The sequence below is a fragment of the Callospermophilus lateralis genome, chromosome 3, assembly GCF_048772815.1.
Source record: "Callospermophilus lateralis isolate mCalLat2 chromosome 3, mCalLat2.hap1, whole genome shotgun sequence".
In the NCBI taxonomy this organism is placed as follows: Eukaryota; Metazoa; Chordata; class Mammalia; order Rodentia; family Sciuridae; genus Callospermophilus; species Callospermophilus lateralis.
This window is the reverse complement of record NC_135307.1, coordinates 170,950,444-170,975,987: the sequence shown is the minus strand read 5'-3', so window position 1 is coordinate 170,975,987 and position 25,544 is coordinate 170,950,444. Positions and strand designations below refer to the sequence as shown.

At 36.0% G+C, this 25,544-nt stretch overlaps 1 protein-coding gene across 5 annotated transcripts in view; it reads left to right on the top strand.

Annotated features, from left to right (window-relative positions):
- Ptpra (protein tyrosine phosphatase receptor type A) overlaps window positions 1-25,544 on the top strand; it is a 120,590-nt gene that overhangs the window by 27,913 nt on the left and 67,133 nt on the right. For 2 of the 5 annotated variants that reach the window (XM_076851619.2, XM_076851618.2), the window contains exon 2: window positions 13,583-13,656. The exons of 1 other annotated variant lie outside the window; for it this stretch is intronic. In XM_076851619.2, the coding sequence (XP_076707734.2) occupies window positions 13,630-13,656 (27 nt within the window). In that variant the 5' untranslated portion in view covers window positions 13,583-13,629. Of the gene's footprint in view, window positions 1-13,582; window positions 13,657-17,323; window positions 17,386-24,021; window positions 24,047-25,544 lie in introns of those variants that run through there. 2 more of the 5 variants (XM_076851620.2, XM_076851621.2) reach the window with 2 other exon arrangements.

The following is a 25,544-nucleotide window of genomic DNA, read 5'->3' as shown; positions in this document are numbered from 1 at the left end:
TTGTGGGGATGATACTTTAAAACTATGTAAATAGCCCAGTTCTCTTCTAGTTTCCACCAACAAGTTTTTATATCCATTGATGATTTGTCTCTGAATCATTTATTACTGTGCTTGTTGCCAGATGGTGAATTTTTAAAAATTTCATCATTCCTTTTGCATTCATTGTTTGGTATTTCATTACAAGGAAAAGCTTTCTGCTTTCTCTTCTTGTTGTTTTAAATCTTTAAAAAATGCCAGCATGGGCTCATGAATTCTTATTTTATTCACTATTCACTTTTCACTTATTTTAATGTTTCAAATTGTTCCAGATTTGGCCAATGGAAACTCTTTCAAACTGGCTCCTGTGTCCTTTTTTTCATGTCCTCATCATTATTTGACCACTTTCTTTCACCATACTTTTTGGCACAATAAGATTTTTTATACTTACACGTTAGCTTGTTTCAGTTCTGGAATCAACCATTTTATCAAAGAGCTTTTGATCCTTCTATTAGAGAATGCATTTAGAAAATAAGATCTGATTACTAGGTATGTTCCTTGCTACTGGTGTGTCATTGCTCTTCTGCTGAGGACAGAAGTAGGATATTGTTTTGTTTTGTTTTTAATGTTTTTGTAGATGGACACAATATCTTTATTTTTTATTTATACATTTTTATGTGGTGCTGAGGATTGAACCCAGTGCCTCACACATACTAGGTGAGTGCTTTACCACTGAGCCACAACCCAGCTCCTAGGATATTGTTTTAAAATGTACTTGGATTTAATGTATAGGTGTGACTGAGTGATAACACAAAGAAGTCAGTACCATTGAAAATTTATTCCTCACAATTTCCTAGAAACAGGAGGCATACCATGTGTACAGGACTACAGGGAGTTTTCAGAAGGGAGGAGGAGCTAGAGGAAGACATATGAGTGAGAACCATTTTTACTATAGTGGTGGGATGTTGTTAGGTGGTGACATGTATCCCTTATTAGGCAAAAAACAAACACAGATATTGGGGTCTATGGTTGGGGCTTTGTAATAAGATTTTAGCATACCCTCCAAAACATAGGAATGGTATGAACATCACCAACATTGGCTGTTATTTTAATCCATGCTTTCAATATGCCAAATCATCAATTACAGACTATCAAGAGTATTATTATAGGTATATATGCATGTCTGTACATTCATGTGTATATAAACATTTACAAATATCTTTATCTGCCTATAAACATTTTAAATGTTAATATTTTATTCAGAAAACTTGTTTTAAACACCTGTAAAACATTTGTCTATCCATATCCCTATAAATATTGAAAGCAATGATTTTTCCAACTTGTGGGATTTTTTAAAAAGTCTTTTTCTGTTTTTGTTACCTCTTTTTCTGACATTGAAAAATCTGGCTTTCATCCTTTTTACTCTGTCCCTCTGTAGGTAACTGTCTCCTGACTATAAGAGCCCTCCTCTTGTCCTCAGTCCCACTGAATGTATTGGTTGAACACTACTGAAGTTCCATGAGCTGTTTTTTAAATTCAGTCTTCACTTCACATGATTCCAATATGCAGAAATTTCCATTACCATGCTTTAATTAAATAGCACCAGTCCCCAATGTTAGTAAAATGTAAAATATAGCTTGTGATCAGGAAGTTTCTCCAAAATTTTAAAAATTTACTCTTACCCTATGGTAGCTGATTAATACATCCTTAAACACTACTTAAACGCTGTTCAATTAGCTAACTTTTTTTTTTTTTTTTAAGGAAAATTACCGTCTTTGCACTGCTCTCAGCTGAACTTTACATAGCTCTGCATTTCCCTGTGTCAGTTCCTCTTGGAATGGTGGGTGGGTAGCAGAAGGGAGGATATGTACAATAATGTATTTTTAGTTCTTTTGAAAAGAAGGGTTGCTTCAGCCATTGCTATTGATGGCAGGAAGTATATTTATAGCTCCAGAGAAGGGAAGGAGGGGTGGAATGAGTCCTGGTTTAAGAAAACCTGAGAGGTTGTGCTTCATTTCATTAAAATTAATTTGCACTTCATTGTAAGTTCTTGCCTTAGAAATGTAATTAAGGGCTGGGGATGTGGCTCAAGCGGTAGCGTGCTCACCTGGCATGCGTGTGGCCCCGGTTCAATCCTCAGCACCACATATAAACAAAAGATGTTGTGTCCTCCGAAAACTAAAAAATAACTATTAAAAAATTTTCTCTCTCTCTCTCTCTCTCTCACTCTCTCACTCTCTCTTTTAAAAAAAAGAAATGTAATTAAAATGAATGGTAACATTGTATTTGGAAAGCTCTTTCATTTTGAAATTTCAGAGTATACAACACCTGCAATAAAGGGCCCTTTAGAGCAAATAAGGATGTACATGAAAAATTCAGGTGTTTGTTAGCATGCAGTTGAACAGCAAAGATATTGAGGGATACTAAATATTTACCCCAGTTAGACATTATTCATTAAAGTCTTATTAGTGCAGCTTCTATTGTGATTCATTTAAAGAAACCAAAATAGTGTATATGAATCGTAGGATACTCTCAGTCATAGGATAGTCAATTTGAGATTTTCCACTAAGCACAGACAATTTTGTCACAACTTTGATTGGGACAGGACTTTTGCCCATGATTATCATAAGCAGTGGACACATTAAATACAAGTTAAATTATTCTGAAGTTTCTTTATTTTCTATTCCCTTTCTTAGTTGAGGGAAGCAATGAATTCGTTTCCAAGGATACGCCTTCTCTCTTAGCCGGGCTCAGATTGATGCAGTCATGGAAACAAGGCAGTAAACTCATTCTTGGCATCTGCCAGCCATGGTCTGATCCTTTTTTTAAAAGCATGAGATTCTTTAATAATACATTTTGGGAAGGTTGCTGCCAAATGATTCCGAATCATACTGGGGGGGGGGGTTGGGAATGTTGTTGAATTGATTTAAATGAGTCAAGTGTTAATAGCTTGCTAGGTAAGACTTTAATGATTTAACTAAAGTTGTTTGTCTAAATAGGAAGATCTATATTAGAACAATAAATATTTAGTCCTTTTTAATATTTAAAAACACTCCTAATTATAATTTGAGGATATTATTTTTTTAAAATGCCACATTATAGATGTGCTGAGCTTTTATTGAACACAATAAAGATTTTTAACTGGTTGGTTAAAGCTGATCCACTAATGAAATGGAATATAAAATTATTTTGTGGATTCTAAAGCTGGAATGCTTACGTTCAAATCTCATCTCTGTTAACTTGTTTAGAATGTAACCTTGGGCAAGTTACTTAACATCTCTGTGCCTCAGTTTCCTCATCTATAAAATAGGATATAATATTAGCATTGGATTGTGGTATGGAGTACAAGTTGCATTATGTAAAAACACACCTAATTTCTAGGGAGCACTCAGCAAGTGTTGACTGCCATTCACAAATGAGAAGTGGAATTATCAATGAGGTTATAAAGGCTAAAAAATAAATTCCAAGGTTTGTACTGAATTCACTTATGAAAGACCTTTAAAAGAAGGAAGGTGTGTTTGACATGGGTACATTTTTTAATGTTAGCTAGGGTAGTAGATTTAGGAAGCTCTTCTGTACATCAAATAGTAAGCTCTCTTTTATCCTGTTTCCCTTTTAAAGATTCAGTATTAGGTTTCCATATCTTAGCAAGGAATTTTTCAATTTGGTAAGGATTGATTGATTAGCACATGCTAGGTATTCAAATCACAAAGGGGAATAAAACACATTCCATTCTTTTCCCTAAAAAACTTCCTGTTTTGGAGGGTGTGAATAAAGGAGAGCAAAGAAGAGAGGATGACCTATTGTTATAAAACTTAATTCATTCTGTTAAGCACTAGTAGAAAAATTTTAAAAAAAACTTAATAGAGACAGAAGAGAACACAAATTAATTAAAAAATATGTAAGACGTATGAAGAAAATTCTAAAGTTTTAATAAGAGATTTTTAAAAATACAAATATTATAAAGGTATTGTATAGATGTTAATTCTCTCCAAATCATTCTGTAGATTTAATGCACATTAATTTGTAAGCCCTGGGTGGGGAGGGGTGAACGTTTTTGAGAACTTGACAAATTGCCTGAACGGTTCCTTTAGAAGAATATATCCAGCTGAGCATGGTTGTACATGCCTGTAGTCCCAGCACGTTGAGTTGTGGTGGAGGAAGGAGGATCATGAGTTCAAAGCCAGCTTCAGCAACTTAGTGAGCCCCTGTCTCTAAATAAACTGTAAAAAAGGGGCTGGGGAGTTTGGCTCAGTGGTTAAGTGCCCTTGGCTTCAGTCCCTTGTACAGAAAAAAAGAATACATCCAACAGTAGAAAAATTTGAGAAATTTTGAAACAGAAGGATAGTTGGTAGGCAATAGAGGGGAGAAGTATATTTAACACTGGATCCTCCAGATAGCAAAATATATTTGAAAGTTAGATTTGGCATTTGTTTTAGAATAAACAAATAAATAATTGGAACAGAACAGAAAGTTCAGAAACAAACTGGATATGTGTGTATATGTAATTTACATTCTCAACAGGAACATGCAAGTGTTCCCAGGTGAATGTAGCTTGATATTAGAACACTTGCCTAACATGCCTGGTGCTATTAGAACACTTGCCTAACATGCCTGGTGCTGGGACCCTGTGTTCATCTCCATTAACATATACACACGAGTTCCAGTTCTTCCACATATTTGCCAACACTTGGTATTGCCAGCCTTTTAGTTTTTAGCTATTATAAAGTGTGTAGTGCTATCTCATTCTGGTTTTAATTTGCATTTTTTTTTCCTTTTTTTGCCCAGTACTGGGGAGCAGACCCAGGGCTTTGCATGTGCTAGGCAAGGGTTTTACCACTGAGCCACACCCCCATCCCTGATTTGCATTTTCTTAAGAGTAATGCTGTTTATTGCGCACTGCATTTCTGTGTTTGCTTTTTTTTAGTGTCTCTTTCAATTTGCTCATTCTTGTTGAGTTTTTGATTGTTTGTTTGTTTGTTTGTTTGTTTTGGTTTTGGTATCAGAGATTTAACCCAGGGGTGCTGAGCTCTATCTCCCCTCGCCATTTTTATTTTGAGACAGGGTCTCACTCAGTTACTTACTTACGGCCCCACTTAGTTGCTGGCATTGAATTTGAGATCTGTCTCCCAAATTGCTGGTGTGTGTCACTACTCCTGGCTGTTAAGTTGTTTTTGTTGCTTGAGTCTTAAGGGTTATTTATATATTAGGGATGTAATACATATTAGGGATGTAATTAATTAATCGTGTATATGTATTACAATTACAAATCCAGCCTGTGTATAGCCTTTTGTTGTTGTTGTTGTGCTGAGGATTAAATCTAGGGTTTTGTACAAGCTAGACAAGCACTGTACCACTGGGCTACTTCCCCAGCTCCTTTTCTTTGTTCCTTTCTTCTTTTTTTAATGGTATCTAAGAGCAAAAGGTTGTTGTTCTTTTTTTTTTTTTTTTTAACCCCCCTAGGTACTAGGGATTGAATTCAGTGCCTTGTATGTGGTAGGCAAGTGCTCTACCACTGAGCTCTATCCCCAGTCCTTTTTTCTTTTCTTTCTTTTTTTTGAAACAGGATCTCACTAAATTGCCCAGGCTGGCTTGAACCTGGGGTCCTTTTCCTCAGCCTTCTGAATAGCTAGGATCACAGATGTTCACCTCTGCATTTGGCAGAAGTTTGTAATTTTGATGAAGTTCAAATTATTGCATGTATTAATGGTATTATGTGTTTTTTAATTCAAAGTTTTTGTCTGTCTTTGGCAGGAACAATGCTAAAGTGACCACAAGGCCAGCCCCTTGTATAATTTCTATAAGTGTTGGTAGGACCTGTGAATATGACAGAATTTTACTGCAATTTTACCTGACAGAAGAAGTTTCATTGACATAATCTACTAAACAATTGACTTTGATTTAATTGAAAGGAAGATTATGTTGAGGGGTCTGACCTAATCACATAAATCCTTTAAATATAGGTTCAAAGGTCAGAGTTAGAAGAAGTCAAAGAATTTGAAGCATAAGAAGAATTTGACAAATGGAAGATTTTTCTTTGCTGACTTGGAAGTTTTAAGAGACCACTTGTCGAGGATTGCAGGTGGCTCAGATGTCAAGAATGGCCCCTGGCTGAAAAGTTGCAAAGACATAGGGACTTTTGTCCTACAACTATAAGGAACTGAATTCTACCACAATCATGTGAACTTAGAAGAGTTTCCCAAATGGTGATATGAACAAAATCTGGCAGACATCTTTAATTAATCCTTATGAGACCCTAAGCAGAGAATACAGCCCTGCTGGTCTTAGAATTATGACTTCTACACTTAGGGTGATTTGTTATGCAATCATATAAAATTAATACACTATCTCAAGCTTGTGAAGATTTTTTCTTATGCATAAAAAGAAAAAATATATTAAATCTAGGACTTTGTACATGTTAGACAAGCACTGGACCACTGAGCTATTATCTTTAGCCATTATTTTATTTTATTTAGAGGCAGGCTCTCACTGAGTTGCCTAGGCTGGCCTTGAGCTTGTGGTCCTTCTACTTCAGCTTTCTGAGTAGTTGGGATTATAGACATGTGCCATCCTGCCCAGCTATAGATTTTTTAACATTTTTCTGAGTACAAAATCGTATTCTCTAATAAAGATAGTTTTAATACTTCTTTTTCTAGCTTTATATGTCTCTTTTTAAAATTTTTTTCTCACCTTTTTTCTGATTTTAGGAGTGGGATTTAATATTTCACCACTAAATATGATGTTGCTTTAAATTTTTCATAGTTGACTTTTTTTTTCAGTTCAACAAACTGTCTTATAATTCATAATTTGCTAAGAGGAGTTTATTTAGATTATTTGAATTTTAGGGTCAGAGAACACAAAGTGTCCTTGCATTTTGAACTCAGGTATTTATGTTTTAGCCTTAAGTTATTTTCTAGCTCAGGACATTTCTTTCTCTGTGTAGCATTTTTAATAAGTTCTTTAGACATATTTTCCAGTTTATTAATTCTTTCTTCAGCTGTGTCTTTTCTAGTGGTTAACTCATCTATGGAGTTTTATAATTTAGGATATATATATATATTTATATTTTAAGTTTTATTTTGAAGTTCTATTTGGTTGTTTTGCTGTTTTTCTTCTTTTTTAAAAATATTTTATTCCTTATGGTGTTGATGTTTTTGTCTCTTTAATCATTTTTAATATAATTTTTTAGTTGTAGATAGACACAATATATTTTTATTTATTTATTTTTATGTGATGTGGAGGATTGAACCCAGGGCCTCACACATGTGAGGCAAGCGCTCTACCACAAGTTACAACCGCACCCCTAATCATTGTTAATCATACTTATTTTGTAGTCTTTATGAGACTTTGATTTTTTTGGATTCTGTGCATTTTGTGTTTGAGAGATTGTCTTTCCATATTTGTATTACAAGATGTCCAGGAGCATTACAAGCATGGACCAATTTTGCTAATTTCCCTCTGGAGGTTTCTGAATTATATGATAGAGTAAATTTAGTCCTCAAATTCATAAAAAAAAAAAAAATCTCTGGTTTTTAGATTCTCAAGAAAAACATTTTTCTTCTCTTACCCACAGTTCAAACTGAGGCAGACAAGCTTTCTGATGTCCTGGTTCTTACAGGCGGATTTTTTCTAATCTATTTTCATTGAGAGCACAGGCCTTTGAGGGGTCTTGGGTCAAAATCACCATGTTTCTCAGGAGCCTTTTCAACTTTTCTCCTGCTTTCTGTCTTCTTTCCTCCTCCTCCTCCTCTTCTTCCCTTGATTATTCAAATGTCCTAACTAATGCTGCTGGACAATAGAGATGAGCTTATACTTCTAGCTCTGGCTTTTGATTAACTTTTTGTTTTGTGCTGCTGGTGGTTTTCAGAGTATATTAGCATTGATCCAGCATTTCTAGATTTTAGTAACTGAAGAGTTTTAATAGACTTTCTAGGCTGCAGTGTTACTAGATTTAAAAAACATAATGCCATGTGCTTTTTAAAGATTGAGTTTAATATACAGAAATACTGGGTGTCGGCCAAAGTATAAAATTACTTCTTACCTATTCATTTATTAAATTCTATTTTAAAATAATAACTTGTCTTTAAAAAATAGATCAAGAGCCTGATTTTCCTGTCTGCTTCCTGAGGAAGCAAAAATGCAGAAATTTGTTGAATAGCCAGACCAGTAATTGCTATAGTAAGCCTAGGGCTTCTTGTCAAACGGAGTTTTTTAACAGTAGGAAATGGAACCATAGCTGTGTCTCTAATTTACCACAAAGTCATTTTGTCTGTTTTTTTTTTTTTTTTTTCATCTCTGAGGTAGGAAGCTCTACCATGTCAACAAACTGGCTTTCCCCATTTGTTTCATTCTTTAGTCAAACTGTTATTGGAAAGCCTCATTAACTGTGTGCTTTGGAAATTGTAATAATGTGACAGTTATGATACTTTCAAAGAGGACTTTTGAAACTTTCCATTCAGGTTCCTTTTGGAGAAAGCTCTTTTCCTTGTGTGGCTCCTGACACCCATGGGTTATAGCCTTTATTCAGCCAGTGAATGAGAGCATAGATTTTGGAGTTTTTAACATGTGGATTTGATTCAGTCTTATCACCTGCTAGTTGTTTGTGGACCAGTTAACTATTGTGTGCCACAGTTTCTTCATCTGTAAGGTCTGCATAGTGAAGTATCTAATCTTGTGCTGTTTCAAAAACAAGGTTAAATAATGTACTTTGTGTAGTTTGACGATGCCTGACACATAAGTACTTAATAAATTATAGTTATTATTTTTCTGATCTTCAGTGAGCTACTTTTGATGTGTTCCGGTTAATTTCACACTGCATTGCATCTTTTAAGATTTGACCAAGTGTCCAGAGATCCAAGAAGTAGCAGCACCCAGAAGGTAGAAATTAAGCAGTTATTAAAGCATTGAATAGTAGTGACCATTATTACTCGTGTTTAAATTTTTAAATGGCAGCTCCATCTTTGTCTCAGCTTTTATTTAATACATTTTTAAATGTATTTTTGTCTCTTCTCCTTTTAAACCTTTTTATCAATTTCAACAATAAACTAAAAAAGGAAACCTGTCTTAGCATAAAGAAAGATCCAAATTAGTAGTGTATGGGACTCCCTTTCTTGGTGGTGGGATTCTGTGTGTTTTGAACCAGGGAAACACTTAAAGACCCTTTTGCTTATAGTGTTCTTTTTTTTTTTAATATTTATTTTTTAGTTGTAGGTGGACACAATTTTATTTTTATGTGGTGCTGAGGATCGAACCCAGTGCCTTACACGTGCTAGGCGAGCACTCTACCACTGAGTCACAACCCCAGCCCTCTTATAGTGATCTTGATATTCTAGTAGGCTCTGTGAATATTAAGGTGTAGACCTTTTCCTTAGGGCTCTGTTAGGTGGGAGACACTGTAAACTATTAAAGCAGTTTGTGCCATGTATTGTTGGTTTTTTCTAAAAGTACTTTGCTGTAAGCAATGATTGACTTTGGTAGCTAAGGGAAGGAAAGTAATTGAGACAACTGGAGTTCTGGTTTAGACAGATGTAGACCAGGGTTGGCAAACTAGGACCTAGCAGCAGCTAGGTTTTTGTTGTTGTTTTTCTGGTTTGTTTGTTTTTTTTTGTTGTTGTTGTTGTTGCTGTTGTTGTTGTTGCTAGTTTTGCATAGCCCACAAACTCAAGTGTTGTTTTTACATCTTTAAATGGTTGAGGAAAACATCAAAAGAAGAGTGATATTTTGTGCTGTGGAGATTATATAAAATTCACATTTCAGTGTTCCTAAATGGTTTTACTGGAATACAACAATGCTGAAATTTTACATATTGTCTTATGGCTGCTTTTGTGCTGAGTGATCATAACAGGCTGTGTGACCTGCAAAGCCAAAAGTTTCCTATGTTACAGAAAAGGTTTGCTGACTCCTTGACTAGATTGCATTTTATTCACTGAGATAAGCAGTTAAGGAGGAAGAGATGTAGGAGAAAAACATTTCTATAAGTGTTGATCATTTGAATCAGAGAGATGCAGGTGTAGAAGGCAAGGGCATGTATCTGAGTCTAAAGAGCTTGAGACTAGAGATAGATGTGAGAAGAAGGGATGAAATTAAGCCTGGAAGGAAAAGTGATTCTCATCCTGGCTACACATTGGAATCACCTGGGGCACCTGAAAACAAAGTGGAACCGACATTGTCAGTGGACCCCTACACCAAGATCATAATGTACCTGACCCCAGGGAAGAAGTGTGTGACTTGGGCACCAGAATTTTTTTTTTTTTTTTTAAGTTTCCTGCCACTTCTGTTGTGCAGTCAGCTTTGAGAACTATTGGAATAGAGAAGGTTGAAGATGGAAATCTAGGAAACACTTAACATTTAAGAGCAGTTCTAGGTACTTTTGCAGAGAAGAAAAGTTGCTGATGGAGTACTGATGGGAGTGGTCAAATCCTAAAGTTTGGGAAAGTTAAGAATCTCTTTTGCAGATCATTGTTTGACTCAGTCAAGAGTAGTTTTTGTAGAAGCCAAGTGAGGATGTGTGTCAAAGGGCAGCAGTTTGAGGTGGAGGTAGAAAGGCACTTAAGTATAAACTATTGAAAAGAGTGAAGGGAAAAGAAAGTGGGAGAAAGTAATAGCTGGACTGGGGAAGAATTAGGGGTATAGTTTGTTCAAAAGAGAAGTCTGTTAGTTTGATACAACTTTACGTACTCAGGGAGTCAGCATTCAAGGAACAGGGAGTACTTGATGCTACCATTCAGTTTTCATAGAATGAAGGAGCTAGATTTTGATTAATTTTTGGAATAATCTTAATATTATAGCCTCTTTGGAATTATATACTTAATGTTCTTTCTGCATTTGGATAGATCACCAGTGTATCTGAAAAGAGAAATGGACCCAGGCAGTGAGAAACATAGCTAACAACTGTTCTTTGCTGACCCAGTCAGTCACTCTGGGGCATTGGTCTCATCTGTGAAAACAGGAGCATTAACTGAATGGGCTGCATGGTCTTTTCTAAAAGCCTTTAATTTAAACTAGTACAACTTCTAATTAAACAAATGAGGAAATGTCTGTGAAGCCCATAGTTGTATTAGTACCTGGGCATTTGCTTTTTTTGAAGAACATCAGCAGATTGGTTATATTCATTCTTCTGTGAATTTGTGGACATTGTATACAAAGTATACCAATTTAGCTTGCCATTAGAACATTTCTGTAGAGAAAAATCTAGTTTAAACTCTTACTTTCATTTTTTTTTTTTTAATGTGTAAGTAGAAGATGGTCATTATGGAAAACTTAGTACCGAATTCTAACTTGAATTGGTAATATTTTGGTTTTTTATTGGGAGTTCCTCTCTCCCCAGGGGCAGTATTGTTTCTCCATCCATGTGCAGGTTCCTTTTTTCATATATATATATAAAAGTTTTAGGTGAATACAATATCTTTATTTTATTTTTATGTGGTGCTGAGGGTTGAACCTCATGCATACCAGGAGAGCGCTCTACCACTGAGCCACAACCCCAGCTTTCACTTACACATTATTAATTGATGTGCTAAAGCTGGGCATGGTGGCACATGCCTGTAATTCCAGCAATCTGGAGGCTGAGGCAGGAGTGCAAGTTTGAAGCCAGCCTCAGCAAATTAGGAGTCCTTAAGCAATTTAACAAGACCCTGTCAAAATTTAATGGGCTGGGGATGTAACTCAGTGGTAAAGTGCCACGGGGTTCAAACCCTAAATAAAAAAAAAAGAAAGAAAATTATGTGCCAGTGGAGTTCCCTGGGAAGCACACTGAGGTGGAGGGAAGGTAGCAGGTTTGGGTGCTGAGAAACATCAAACTGTAATTCACACCTTACAAGTCTCTGCCTGTCCAGATTGCCTGATAGAGAAAGGCCACTGGGCTGGAATGGATGGTTGCTTGTACCACCACATTGCCCGATCATTGGGCATTCTTGAGGACTGCTAAAAGCTGAGGCAGAGTCTAAAGAAACTAACAGAAGGAAGTTGTCAGCTAACCACATCTATGCAGCTGGACAGCATGCCCTTTCTTGAAGAGGGATTTGCTTGATGTATCTGTGTCTGCCATGAAATAAAATTTTGTGTCTGGCCTTTTCTCTTTAACATGTGGATTAATTATTCTGTGGTTATTGTGCATGCATTTTAAAAGTTTATAATATCTCAACATGTATTTGATATATATATATATATATATATATATATATATATATATCTTCTGTAGGTTGCTAAATTTTTCATATTAGTAAAAATAACAGTGGTGAGATCTTTATATAAGGCTTTTTACAAGGTATTTAAGATTTAAAATAATCAGAACAGTTTTAGAAACAAAATAGATCATTCTTAAGACCTTTCATGTTGAAAAGGGTTGTTACATACAGTGTTAGTACAGGATATGAGCATTATGACCTATAGCATTAGGCCCTCAGTAGCCTTGAATTTTGTTTTCTTATTCTTGGCTAATTCATAGCTGAAAATGACATCTGCATTTCTGATCTGTGGTCTCATATGGTGTTTAGTGGGCTTTGAATTGAAGGATGTCTTAACTCAATCCTGCATCCAAAAAGATGGGAGAAGTTAATGAATAAATGAGGGCTCTGGAAATCAGATTGATTGGACTCAAATTTTCTGTCTTCCGTTTTCCACTTTGTGATCTTGGGCAAGTCTTGGTATATCAACTTATTCATCTGAATACTGGGGGTAATAATAATTTATTTCTTATAGGGCTGTTTTGAGGATTAAAGGAGGTAGAACATATAAAAACACTTGGGCTATGACCCATTGCATATGCTCAAATATTGGGTTTTATTAGAATATTAGTTATTTTACTGTCTCATTAATTAGGAAAGAACATGTTATTCAAACTTCAAGAAAACAAAAAACCTAAGGCTTATAATGGATAATAGATATGTCTTGGATCATTGAGCTAAATAAATTGCAGAGCTTGTGAGAATGACTCCCCACAAGAGCTCAGACCTGAAAGTGGGTCTTTATTCAGTGCAGAGTTTTTCAGCCTATTTACATTTGGAGGCTAGAAAATTCATTGTTACAGAGGGCTGTCCTGTAATTTGTAAGATGTTTAGTAGCATAGACCTCTAGATATCAGAGCACAACCCCCTGCCTTCAGTTATGACAATCAAAACTAACTTGAGACATTGCCAGAAGTCCCCTCCTGGGTTGGGGTGGGAGGTGGGGTGGAGTAGCTAATGGTACATGGTACATAAATGATGCTGTAATGACATTGTCCTAAGTTTTGAGAAAAGGGAATGATAATGATGTCCCATCCTGTTCCCATGGAAAGGCCTATTCTCATGAGCTCTTCAGTGATATGAACTATTTAAGATGGAGCTTTGTTCTGTGGCTTCTAGAATTTTAAGAACACTTCTGTGGGACATCTTGTAAGAGTTTACACCTTTCCCTGGAATAATCCATGGTGTCTAATAGGGCTATTTTATATCTCCCTCCCACCTGCTGCCAGTACCAGGGATTGAACCCAGAGGCACTTAACCACTGAGCAACATCCCGGCCCCTTTTTAAAATTTTTATTTGGTGACAGGGTCTTGCTAGGTTGCTTAGAGGCCATTTTATATTTCTAAAGTTTTTGTTTGTTTGTTTTTCAATTTGGTTGCAGGTAGCACAACTTTAAAAAGGGTATTTATGGAATTCCAATGAGCGGTGATGGATGATGCAGTTCAAATAACTAAGGTAAGAAAAATAAAACCAAAACTGTGGGAAGGCCTTGTCAGCCAAGTTAATGTCCTCACAAAAAAAGGCTTAAAACCAGGCTCTTTCCCACTCTGTTTTGTTTTCAAGCTGTAAAAGTAGCTTATTTTTTCATGATTAAAAGCATAATTGTAATCCTTCAAGATGATGTTCTCAATGTGGCCATGTATCAGAATCACGACCTTAAAAAAGAAAAAAAAGACCAAAATAAATATCCTGCTGTCCTGCCCTTATTGAACTAAAGCTTCTATGGGTAGATAACAGCTGAACTCCAGGTTTTACTGGGCGTGTCAACCATTACTACAGCTTTGGAGAACTGTTTGGCAATATTCACTAAAGTTAATATAGTAAGATACATGAATGCAGTAACCCAGGAATTCTACTCCCAGGTATTTGCCCTTGAGAAATGAAAACATGTCCACACAAAGATATATAAATATTCAACTGCAGCTTTATTTGTAATAGCTGAAAACAATGGAAATAAATGTCCCAAAACATAAATAGATCATAAATTGTAATCTGTTTATACAGTAGAATTCTACTTAGCTATTGAAAGGAGTAAAACTAACAATATATAATATGTTTGAATCTCATAGACCTAATGTTGAGTGAAAGAAGTCAGAAACATACAAATACAAATAGATGTAGTTCATTTATCAGGTAAAACTAAACTATAGAAGTCAGGTTAATGGCTCCTCTGGCCAGAGGTTCAGAGTGGAAGGAGATATATATGAGGGAGCCCCTGCTGCACTGAAAGCATTTTCTATGTTAATGTATACATTTGCATATTTATTTTTTATTTTCTTGTAATAGAATATACTATCATAAAATTTATCATTTTAAGTATTAAATTTTAAGTGTACTATTTACTGGAATTAAGTACATTCACATTGTTGTGAAGCCATTTACCACCATCCATTCATTTCCCCAACTGAAATTCTCTACCCATTAAACTACAACTCCTGATTCCTCATGTCCCCCAGTCTCTGGCAACGACTAGTCTATTTCCTATCCTTATAAGTTTTGAATACTCTGGGTACCTCATATAAACGTAGTCACAGGGGCTGGAGTTGTGGCTCAGAGGTAGAGTGCTCGCCTAGCATGGGCGAAGCCCTGGGTTTGAGCCTCAGCACCACATAAAAATAAATAAATTAATTAAAGATATTGTATCCAACTACAACAAAAAATAAATATTAAAAAACAACAACAACAAACATAGTCACAGAATATCTGTCCTTTTGTCTGACTTATACCGCTTACCATATCGAATGCGTGCTCGCTCTCTCTTCACAGAAAAAAATTGTACTCTCTCTCTCTCTCTCTTTCATACTGGGGATTGAACTACTGAAATACAACCGGATTTTTTTAAAATTTAATTTAATTTTTTAAATTTTGAGACGGGCTTGCCAAGTTGCTGAGACTGACCTCAAACTTGTGATTTTCCTGCCTTAGCCACTGGGATTACAGGTGTGCACCACTGTACTTGGCAGCATAGTGTTTTTAAGGGTTATCTATGTTGTAGCATGTGTAAGAATTTCATTGATTTTTAAGGTTGAATATTTTTATATGGCATATATCACATTTTCTTTATCTGTTCATCTATTGATGGACATTTGGGTTGCTTCCACCTTTTGGCTCTTGTGACTAATGCTTTTCTGAACATGGGTGTACAAACATCTGTGCAAGTCTCCATTTCAGTCCTTCTGAATATATATTTAGAAATGGAATTGCTGGATCGTATGGCAATTCTCTGATCCAGCAGTTTTGGGAGGGACCACTGTGCTGTTTTCCACAGTGCCTTAGCATTTTATATTCTTCTCAGTATTATTACTTTTTAATGGCCTTTGTAATGCTACATTATGTGTTTATGCTTTTTTTTTTGTGTGTGTGTGTGTGTGTAAACCTTTTTGAAAAATTAGCTTAACAGTTTTGCCTCTTCAGTATGGAAGATGGTGATTTAACTTTTGACACAGTTTTGTCTATTATGAAAGATGAGGTTTTACCTCACATTATCCATCCATTTGATTTTGCATAATTTTTTGTTCTTCTGCTGTTTATTAGTACCTTTCACGTACACTTTTCCACTTACCCTGATAAAATTGTTAACCTCTTCATCCTGTCCTCTGAACACAGACAAACCTTTCGTGCTCTGTCCGTGAGTTCTCTCAAAATTGAAAGCTGTTAAGCAGTATTCACATTGTAGTTAGCTAATATTGTGAGGCCAAGCAGTGTTTTCTGGGTTTATATTTCTTTCTTTGTTAGGTTTAATATTTGAACCCTTGGCTACTGAAAGGAGAAAGTTAAAAAGTGAATTCTCTTTGAAACTGTCAGTTGCTTTTAGTCATACTATATATTTCATATTTGACTATAACTTTCTCATACAATTTTTACCCCTGGAGTTTCTAATTTTCTTTTGTTTTTGTCTGTTTGCCTATTAGGATCTTACTTTCCCCCAAGTTCACGATCATACAACCTAGTCTTTTAAGACTTGTCCACACCATCCACTGTAGCTCAAGTGTGGTCTAGTCATATACTGAGTTCTAGGCCAATCTGGACTTTTTTGTTAGGCTGTCTACCTGTAGTTCAGCCCATAAGAGGGACCAAATTATGAAAGGCTTCCTTTTCAGGCCAAATATTTTGAAATATATAATTTATTTAATGTGAAACCATGAGCAGACTCCTGAGAGTGGGATAGGAGGGATGTAAGTTGAATTAGAACTCAGAAGAAGGCTGGACTAGTTCAGTGCTATAGAAAATACAGACTCTGAAGTCCCCATCTAAGAAACCTGAAACCATAATCTTCAGACTGGAGACCCAAGACTCTAACTGAAGCTTTTTTCTCTCCTACCCTGTGATTCTGATGATTAGCTTACTTTGGATAACACTGGGTGTGAGTTACATTTTCAGTTTTTGTGTGTGTGTATATGGCGGGGGAGGTACCAGGGATTGAACTCAGGAACACTTGACCGCTAAGCCACATCCCCAGCCCTGTTTTATATTTTATTTAGATACAGTGTCTCACTGAGTTGCTTAACACCTCCCTTTTGCTGAGGCTGGCTTTGAACTCAAAATCCTCCTGCTTCAGCCTCCTGAGCTCCTGGGATTACACTGTGCCCAACCAGCATTTTCAGTTTTTTGAAGAAACTTCACACTGTTTTCCATAATGGCTATACTAATTTACAACCCTACCTATTTATGCTTTATTGGTAAAAGTTCATCATTAAACATGTTTTGCTAATATTTCCTCCCAATCTGTGTCATGTCTTTTCATTCTCTTAAAATCTTTTTTACATACCTGATTTTTAAAAGTGATAAAAGTTTAATTTGTAAATTTATGAGTTTATGTGGGTCTTGGTTTATTGTGATGTCTAAAAACTGTCTAACCCTGGGTCACAAAGATTTTTCCTTATGTTTTCTCAAAGCTTTTTAAAGTTTTATATATTGTTTACAAATGTATAATTCTGTTTTATATTTAGGTCAATTTGAGTTAATTTTTATACAATTTATAAGACTTTTGTTAAGATTCTTACTTTGTCTATGGAAGTCCACTTGTTCCAGCCCCATTTATTGAAAAGGCCCACCCATAGCCCTATTTTGCATTTTATTTAGAGACAGGGTCTCACTTGCTTATCACCTTGCTTTTCCTTAGGCTGTCTTTCAACTTGTGATCCTATTCTCCTACCTCAACCTTCCAAGCCGCTGGGATTACAGGTGTGCACCACCACGTCTCGCCCCAATTTTGCTACTTTTTAGTATCATTTTAGCTACTCTAATCCCTTTGTTTTTCCATATAAATTTTAGAATTAATTTGTGTCTGAATAAACATCAATTGTATTTTAAATCTAAACATCATTCTGGGGAGAACTGATATCTATATAATGTTGAGATAGTTAAAATGTGAACATAATATATCCTTCTACTTACTTAGGTCTAATTTTATTTGTTACTGTGTTTTATTATATTTATACCTATGTATTCCTATTTTGGGGAGTGATTATAAATGATATTGTGTTCTTAAGATTTGTTTTCGATTGGTCATTGCTAGAACATGAAAATACTTGTAATCTGTAGAAACTTTATTCCCTTATCTTGCCATATTGTACTGGTGAGGACTTCTGGTACTCTATCAAATAGGAGTGGTAAAAATGAACATCCTGGTCATGTTCACAATTTTAAGGGTGAAATATTTAGATTTTGGGGGTTTTTGTAGATGCCTTTTGTCAGGTAGAAGAAGATTTATTTTTTCTTCTATTTCTACTTTACTGAGTATTTTGAGATTTTATAATACTTTTTTTTGGTGAATGGGTGTTTGTACCAAATGCCTTTCTTTCTTTCTTTTTTTTTAAAGGGCAGCCAGGCTTTTTATTTATTTATTTTTATGTGGTGCTGAGGATCAAACCCAGGGCCTCACACATGCCAGGTGAGCGCTCTACAACTGAGCCACATCCCCAGCCCCAGTGTACCAAATGCCTTTTTGCATAGATTGATATGATTATATAGGGCTTTTTCTTTATTTGTTTGTACTGATTTTTTTTAAGAGATTTTTTTTAACCTTTATTTTGTTTATTTGTTTTTATGTGGTGCTGAGGATTGAACCTAGGGCCTCGCACGTGCTAGGTGAGCGCTCTACCGCTGAGCCACAACCTCAGCCCCTTGATTTTTTTTTTTTTTTTAATTGAATCAGTTTTGCATTCTTGAGATAAATCCCACTTGGCATACTCTGTTGTCTTTTTACCTATTCTAGTATTTCCTTTGGTAATGTGCTGAGGATTTTTGTGTCTGTTTCAAGAGGGAAATTGGTCCGTAGTTTACTGTTTGATTTTGTTATCAGAATAGTCTGTTTTTAAAAAAATAATAACTGGGAAATGTTCCCTTCTGTTTTTTGGAAGAGATTATGTAGAGTTGGGTAGAATTTGCCAGTAAAGCCATCTGGGCCTGATGACTTATTTTACAGGAGTTGAAGCATTTCTTTTAAAAGTCATAGGAATTTTGGATTTTGGAAGTTGTGATTTTCAAAGAATTAGTCTATTTTGTTTAAGTTGTTGGATTTCTGTATGAGAGATTTCTGTTTTTGTTGTTGTTTTTTTAGAGCGCTGGAGATTGGACCAGGGATGCTCTACCACTGATCTTCCTTCCTTCCTTCCTTCCTTCCTTCCTTCCTTCCTTTCTTTCTTTCATATTTATTAATTTTTTATTGTAGTTGCACCCAATATGTTTATTTATATGTGGTGCTGAGGATCGAACCCAGGGCCTCACACATGATAGGCACGCGCTCTACCACTGAGCCACAACCCCAGCCCCAGCTTTCTTTCTTTTTGAGACAGGATTTCTTTAAATTGTCCAGGCTGGCTTAAACTTGTTAACCTCCTTCAGCCTCCACAGTAGCCAGTCCTATAGGTTTGTGCCACCATGCCCAGCACAAAAATTATTTATCATTTCTTCTTCTTCCTTCTTCCTCCTTCTCCTCCTCCTCCTCCTCCTCCTTCTTCTTCTTCTGAGAGAGAGAGAGAGAGAGAGAGAGAGAATTTTTTTTTAATATTTATTTTTTAGTTTTCAGTGGACACAACATCTTTATTTTATTTTTATGTGGTGCTGAGGATCGAACCCAGCACCCCGCGTGTGCCAGGCGACTGTGTTACTGCTTGAGCCACATCCCCAGCCCACCTCTTCTTCTTTTAATGCCTGTGATATTAATACTGAAACACCTTCTTTTCTTTCTTTCTTTTCTTTTTTTTTTTTGCAATACTAGGAATCGGACACAATGCCTTGTGCATGCAAGACAAATGCCTCATCACTAAGCTATAGCTCAGCCCTGAAATGTCTTCTTTTCAAATTACGAAGATTTGTTTTATGAGCCAGCATGTTGTCTATGTTGGTAGATGTTCCATGAGCACTTGAAAAGAACGTATAGCCTGCTGTGGGTTAGATCTTATTGGTTGATGGTGTTCATTTCTCCTGTATCCTTACAGATTTTCTGTCTAGTGGTTCTGTCCATTACTAAAAAAAGAATTATTGAACTCCCAACCACAATTGTTGGTTTGTTTCTTTTTTTAATTCTGTCAGGTTTTGCTTCACATGTTTTGTAACTCTGTTCTTTCATGCATACAAATTTGGAATTTTTAAGTCTTCTTAGTGAATTGACCCCCTTTTTTTTAAAGAGAGAGGGAGAGATTAGAGAGAGAGAGAGAGAGAGAATTTTTTAATATTTATTTTGTAGTGTTCTGCAGACACAACATCTTTGTTTGTATGTGGTGCTGAGGATCGAACCCAGGCCGCATGCACGCCAGGTGAGCGCGCTACCGCTTGAGCCACATCCCCAGCCCCTAATTGACCCTTTTATCATTATGTATTGTTTCTTTGTCCTTGATAATATTCCTTGCTCTGAAGAATGTCACATAATAATATAACTATGTCAGCTCATCTTAGATTAGTGTTTGAATGCTATATCTTCATCCATTTTTTGAAAATTAATAGATTTTTAAAAAAGCAGTTTTAGGTGTATGGAAAAATTGAAAAGTACAGAGAGTTCCCATATATAACCTCACTTCTGTTCCATACCCCTATATCCCTTCTTTGCATTTGTGTAGTAGATTTTTTGGAGGGAGGATAGGTACAGGGGATTGAACCCAGAGGGGTTCAACCACTGAGCAACATTCCCAGCCCTTTTTTATTTTTTATTCTGAGACAGGGTCAAACCTAAATTGCTTGGGGCCTCACTAAGTTGCTAAGGCTGGCTTTGAACTTATGATTCTCCTGCCTCAGTCTCCTGGGCCACTGCACCCAGCTCATATGGTAGATTTTTTTTTCCATTAGTCATCCAGTGTTGATAGATGATTACTAACTAAAGGCCACAGTATATGTCAGATTTTATTATTTTTGTTCTACATTCTACCAGTTTGGACTAGTGTATAATTACATATACCCACCATTGTAGTATCTTACAGAATAATTTCACTGCAGTAAAAGTCCCCTATTTTCCATCTAGTCATCCCTGCCATTCCTTTCTCTGAAGGAGGATTTAGTACACAGATTTTAAAAGTTCATTTCTCTAGCTCCCTCCTCACCATAATTGTCTCTTGAGTATGGTTGTGCTGGAATTGGTTCTCTCTTGTTTTTCCAGCGTGGAGGTGGAAGACAGCTCCACTCATGTTCTCCACAGATGCAACATGATTGCAACAATTCTGCCCCACAGTGCCTGATGGTGGTGTGGTGGTGGGGAGCCTCTTTTTTTCCTGTATGTCTGAAATAGGGCAAGAATGGTCAAAATGGTTTTGCCCTTCTGTGCTGCCCCTTTCTTGGTCTTTTGTCTAGAGAAAAAGCAGACTTTTCTTGCCACTTTCTTTTCTGTGCTTATTCATGTTTTCAGGTGTGGACTTTTCTAAAGTTGAGGCTAGGACATATTAGAAGTCAAATGAAATAAAACAAGAGATAGGGAACTCTTTCAAAATAAAAAGTAAGAAGAACTGGTGATGTAGCTCAGTAGTAAAGGGCCCTGGGTTCAATCTCCAGTACCAAAACCAAGAAGCAACATAAATTGCTTATACCTTTTTTGTTGTTGTTACCAGAGATTGAACCTAGGAGCACTTAACTACTGAGCCACATCCCCAGAACTTTTTTCAATTTTTTAAAATTTTGAGACAGAGTCTCACTAGGTTGCTCATAGTCTTGCTAAATTGCGGAGGCAGCTTCGAACCTGCAATTCTCCTGCCTCAGCCTGTGGAGCCACTGGGATTTCAGGCATGAGCCATCGTACTCAGCATAAATTATACTTAATTTCTAACTAAAGACAATTAAAAGGTCCTATTTCTACCTCATGTTATAGAGCTATCTTACATACAACTGTAAACCACTCTCTTTCCTCAGAAATAGATGCAAAGTCCTTGGATGATATTTATCTTCTCTTTGGTATTCTGCAACTTAAACACTAATTTGTGAAGTTAGGAATGCCTAAATATTATGATTAACTGTTAATCTGATCATATTCCTTGAAGAAAAGATCTCTATCCATTTTCTGCTGCATAACAAAACATCCCCAAATATATTAGTTTAAAGTAAACCATCTAAATGCCTCACAGTTCTGTGAATCAGCACTCTGTGCTGAGTTATCTGTTTGGTTCTTCTGCTGGTCTTGATTGGAGTCATTCATGTTGCTGTAGTTAGTTGTTGGTTCATCTGGGACTGAGATTGTCTTGAGCACATGTGTGGCAGTTGGAGTGGGCTGTCCATTTAAGGAGGTAAGCTGAGGCTTCCTCCTCACATTATGACAATAGCATTTCCACAGCTGCAAGATTTCATGGTGTCAACATGGAAATCACATCATCACTTCTGCATTTTATTGGTTTAAGCAAGTTATGGAGCCAGCTCTAATTATAGGAATGGAAAAATAAACTTCAACTCTCTATAGGAAAAGTGGCAGTGTCTCACTGTAAAAGGTATGTGGACAGGGATGGGAGTTTTATATCCATCTTTGCTAACAATCTACCACTATGTAGCATGTATGTATGTATGTATGGTACAGGGGATTGAGTCCAGGGGCACTTAACCACTGAGCCACATCTCCATCCCTTTTTCATATTTTATTAGAGACAGAATCTCACTGAATTGCTTAGGACCTCACTACATTGCTGAGGCTGACTTTGAACCCACGATCCTTCTGCCTTAGCTTCCTGAGGTGCTGGGATTATTACAGGTGTGCGCGACCACGTCTGACCCACTATGTCTTTTTTCCCCTCTGGCTGCCTTAAGATTTTTTTCCTTAATAGTTCTTCTGGTTTTCAAAAGTCTTGACTGAGGTGTATCTCGACACAGGGACGCTGGTTTCCTTTTTATTTATCTGCTTGAGGGTCTTAGGACTTATTAAATCTGTGGTTTGGTGTCTTTTGTTGGATTTGGAGAATTTTCTGCCCTGGTCTCTAAATATTTCTTCTGTTCCATTTCTTTCTTCCCTTCTATCTAAGGCTCAAATTACATGTAAGTTTAGATTATCTCACTGTATCTTCTCTACCTTTTACCCTATTTCCTTATTTCTTATCCTTTGGTGTGTCATTCTAGATACTTCTTTCTGATTTATCTTTCATTTCGTTAATTCTCTCTTAGCTGTATTTTATTTGTTCTTAAATCCATCTAATGAAATCTTTGTTTCAGTTATTGTATTTTTTTTTTCAATTCTTGAGTTTCTATTTGACCCTTATTTTAGGACTACTATTAACATTCTTTTTAATAGCACTAATTCTTGGCTGAAATTCTTTGTTAGACTGTAATTGTCTGCTTTCTACTGATGCTCATGTTGTCTTTTGATGAATTAATACACTGTGTTTTAAAAATTGTTTGTAGAAATAGTTGAGATTTAGGATACTATCTTTTTGTAGAAAGGATTTACATTTTTTCTAGTCTTTCCTAGGTGCCTTAAATCATTTTAATGCAGTTTCAGAGATTGCAGTATCACAATCACTATAGGGCTGGTCAACTTCAGTCTACTGCCTATTACACCTATTTTGTGTGAAACACTTTGCTAGATGCTGTGTAAGTCCTGTGAGCAAAACAGACCTGGTCTTTGGTCTACATGAAAGTCATGATTATGATTGACAGGTAAATATATATACAATTAATATGTTAAGTTCTGTGAAAGCAGTGAATACTTTACACAATAGGCTGCTGTGATAGTATTTGGAGTAGAAAGGGAACGAGAATGGTTGTATTATAACTAACTGGGGCAAGTTCTGTTTAAGTTGTAACCTGGCTGATGAGAAAGAACTAGGAATAGAAACTGCTAGTCAGAAACTGTTGCCATAGTGAAAACTAGATAACAACCAAAAAAGTATATGAGAGATAAAAGGGAAGAGGACAGTGGGGAAAGGAATGTGAGATTGACTTAGAACTATAATAATGAACTCTGGGACATTACCTAGCTGCCATTTTTTCTCCTATTTCCCTTCAGAAAAATTGGTGAATTAAGTATTGATGAATCTGGACTCTGGATTTAGCTTTGTGATCTAGGCCTAGTTACCTAATTCTTAGTTCAAAACAAAGCAAAAGAAGGGAAGAAGATGGCAAACATGAACATGAGATAGAAAATATGGAAGGAAGCACATGAAGACTGACAAATTTGTGTTGCTCACAAGTGTTTGCAGTTTGACATTTGTAGTAGGCATTCTAGAAGGATACCTGTTAATTTAGCAGAATGAAAACAGATTAGATAATTTTTTTATCACTAAAGAAAAGATAAGAATTTTCCATAAAATTTCTCTATTTAAAGGAAAGAGTAAATGAATGAAAATGAAGAAAAGTTACATTGATTTTTTTTTTTTTTGCTTTCAGAATGAAAAGAGTTGTTGACTAACTTGAAATGTTTTGGGCAACATGAGTAAGAGAGGTGAGAAAATGTCTCAAGGGCAGGAGCTATTTTATTCTTTGCCTCCACGGCAGGCCACAAGATAAGGAATGTAATTAACAAATCACTGAGTGTTTCTCTGCTTTAAGGGAACTTGGACTATCATTACCTTACAAGTCGTTTACCATCCATTTGTTTTTTATGCATTCCATAAAGAGATTAAGAAACTATTTCTTCTGATGATATTACTAGCCCAAACTTCTGATCTGGCCCATGGATTATAGAATTGAAATGTCCTCAAAACCAAGCAATCAGAGAATTTGTTAATCTGAGGTAAACAAGCGTACCTCTCAGAGCCTTCTGAGTCTTTTCTGCCTTTAGTTAAGGACCCTAGGACTTGAGGTGATATTTAGGAGGGAAAGATTGCAACTTGGTAGTTATACTTCTTGTATCTTAATTCTGCAATTATTATGTAGGGTTTTCTTTTTCTAGAAAGAGACTAATCTGGAATGAGAATGAATTCTCATCAGTAAAAGCAAAGCTTTAAGTAGGTCATCTGACTTTGCTTTTGTGCTTCACATTCACCCTAGTTATAAAAGAGCCTTTCATGAGTATTCTAGTCTTTCATCACTGCCAGACTCTCCACAGGCATTGTGAAAGAATTAAGCTACCCACCCTCCCCCATGCTGGTCTCATGGACTCTTTCATAGACTGTACACTAGACTATGTTTAGCTCAGCAGGATCTTTTTGCAAACACTGAATCCATGAACAGTTTTCCTTCTAAATAAGAGATTCAGTATTGATTAGTATTACAGCCACAGAAGTTAGTGTCTGCCAGTATCTAATAGGTATGGTGACTTGCAACCTTATTTTGGCCAGATTATGAGGCCAAAGTTTAAGTAGTGTTTATTTTAAAGTGACTTATATCTGAAATTTATCTATAAATTTCTGTCACTTCAGTTGGATAGGATGTTTATAAATGCTTCAAATAATCTAGTTAATGTATGCATAATTAAAAATTTTAAAGAAGCTGGTTAACATTGAAATAATTTTTCAAGTTTTGACTACAGGAGTGGAAGAAAAGGAAACTTGGGATTTTGAAGGAATACTTAGCAACTTCTTTTAGCAAGGGATAGTTAGGGGTAAAAAGGGTTTACATTTACTGGCATTTGCATTCTGTTAAGATCCATACCTCTCAAGAAAATTACAACTATATGGGGTTAGTCCTAAGTTTGATTTTTGAAGGACTGCAGCCCATCAGTTATAATAGGTTCCAGACAATTCTGGTGAAATAAGTCTTGGGTCTGCCAGTATCCTGCTGCAGTTGTTCCCACTGTAAAATATTCTGTAACATCTTCTGGGATGTTAGTCTCTTAAATCCTTTATTTTATCAATCATTACTGCTATCTACCTTCCTTTCTTATCAGTATACTATGCTTAGTGATTCAGCAGTTCAGCCGTTCTTTTGCCAGTACTCAACCCCTTTGCTTGTAGTTTTATTACATTTATCCAGCAAAACCTTGATTCTGTGTGTTCTCC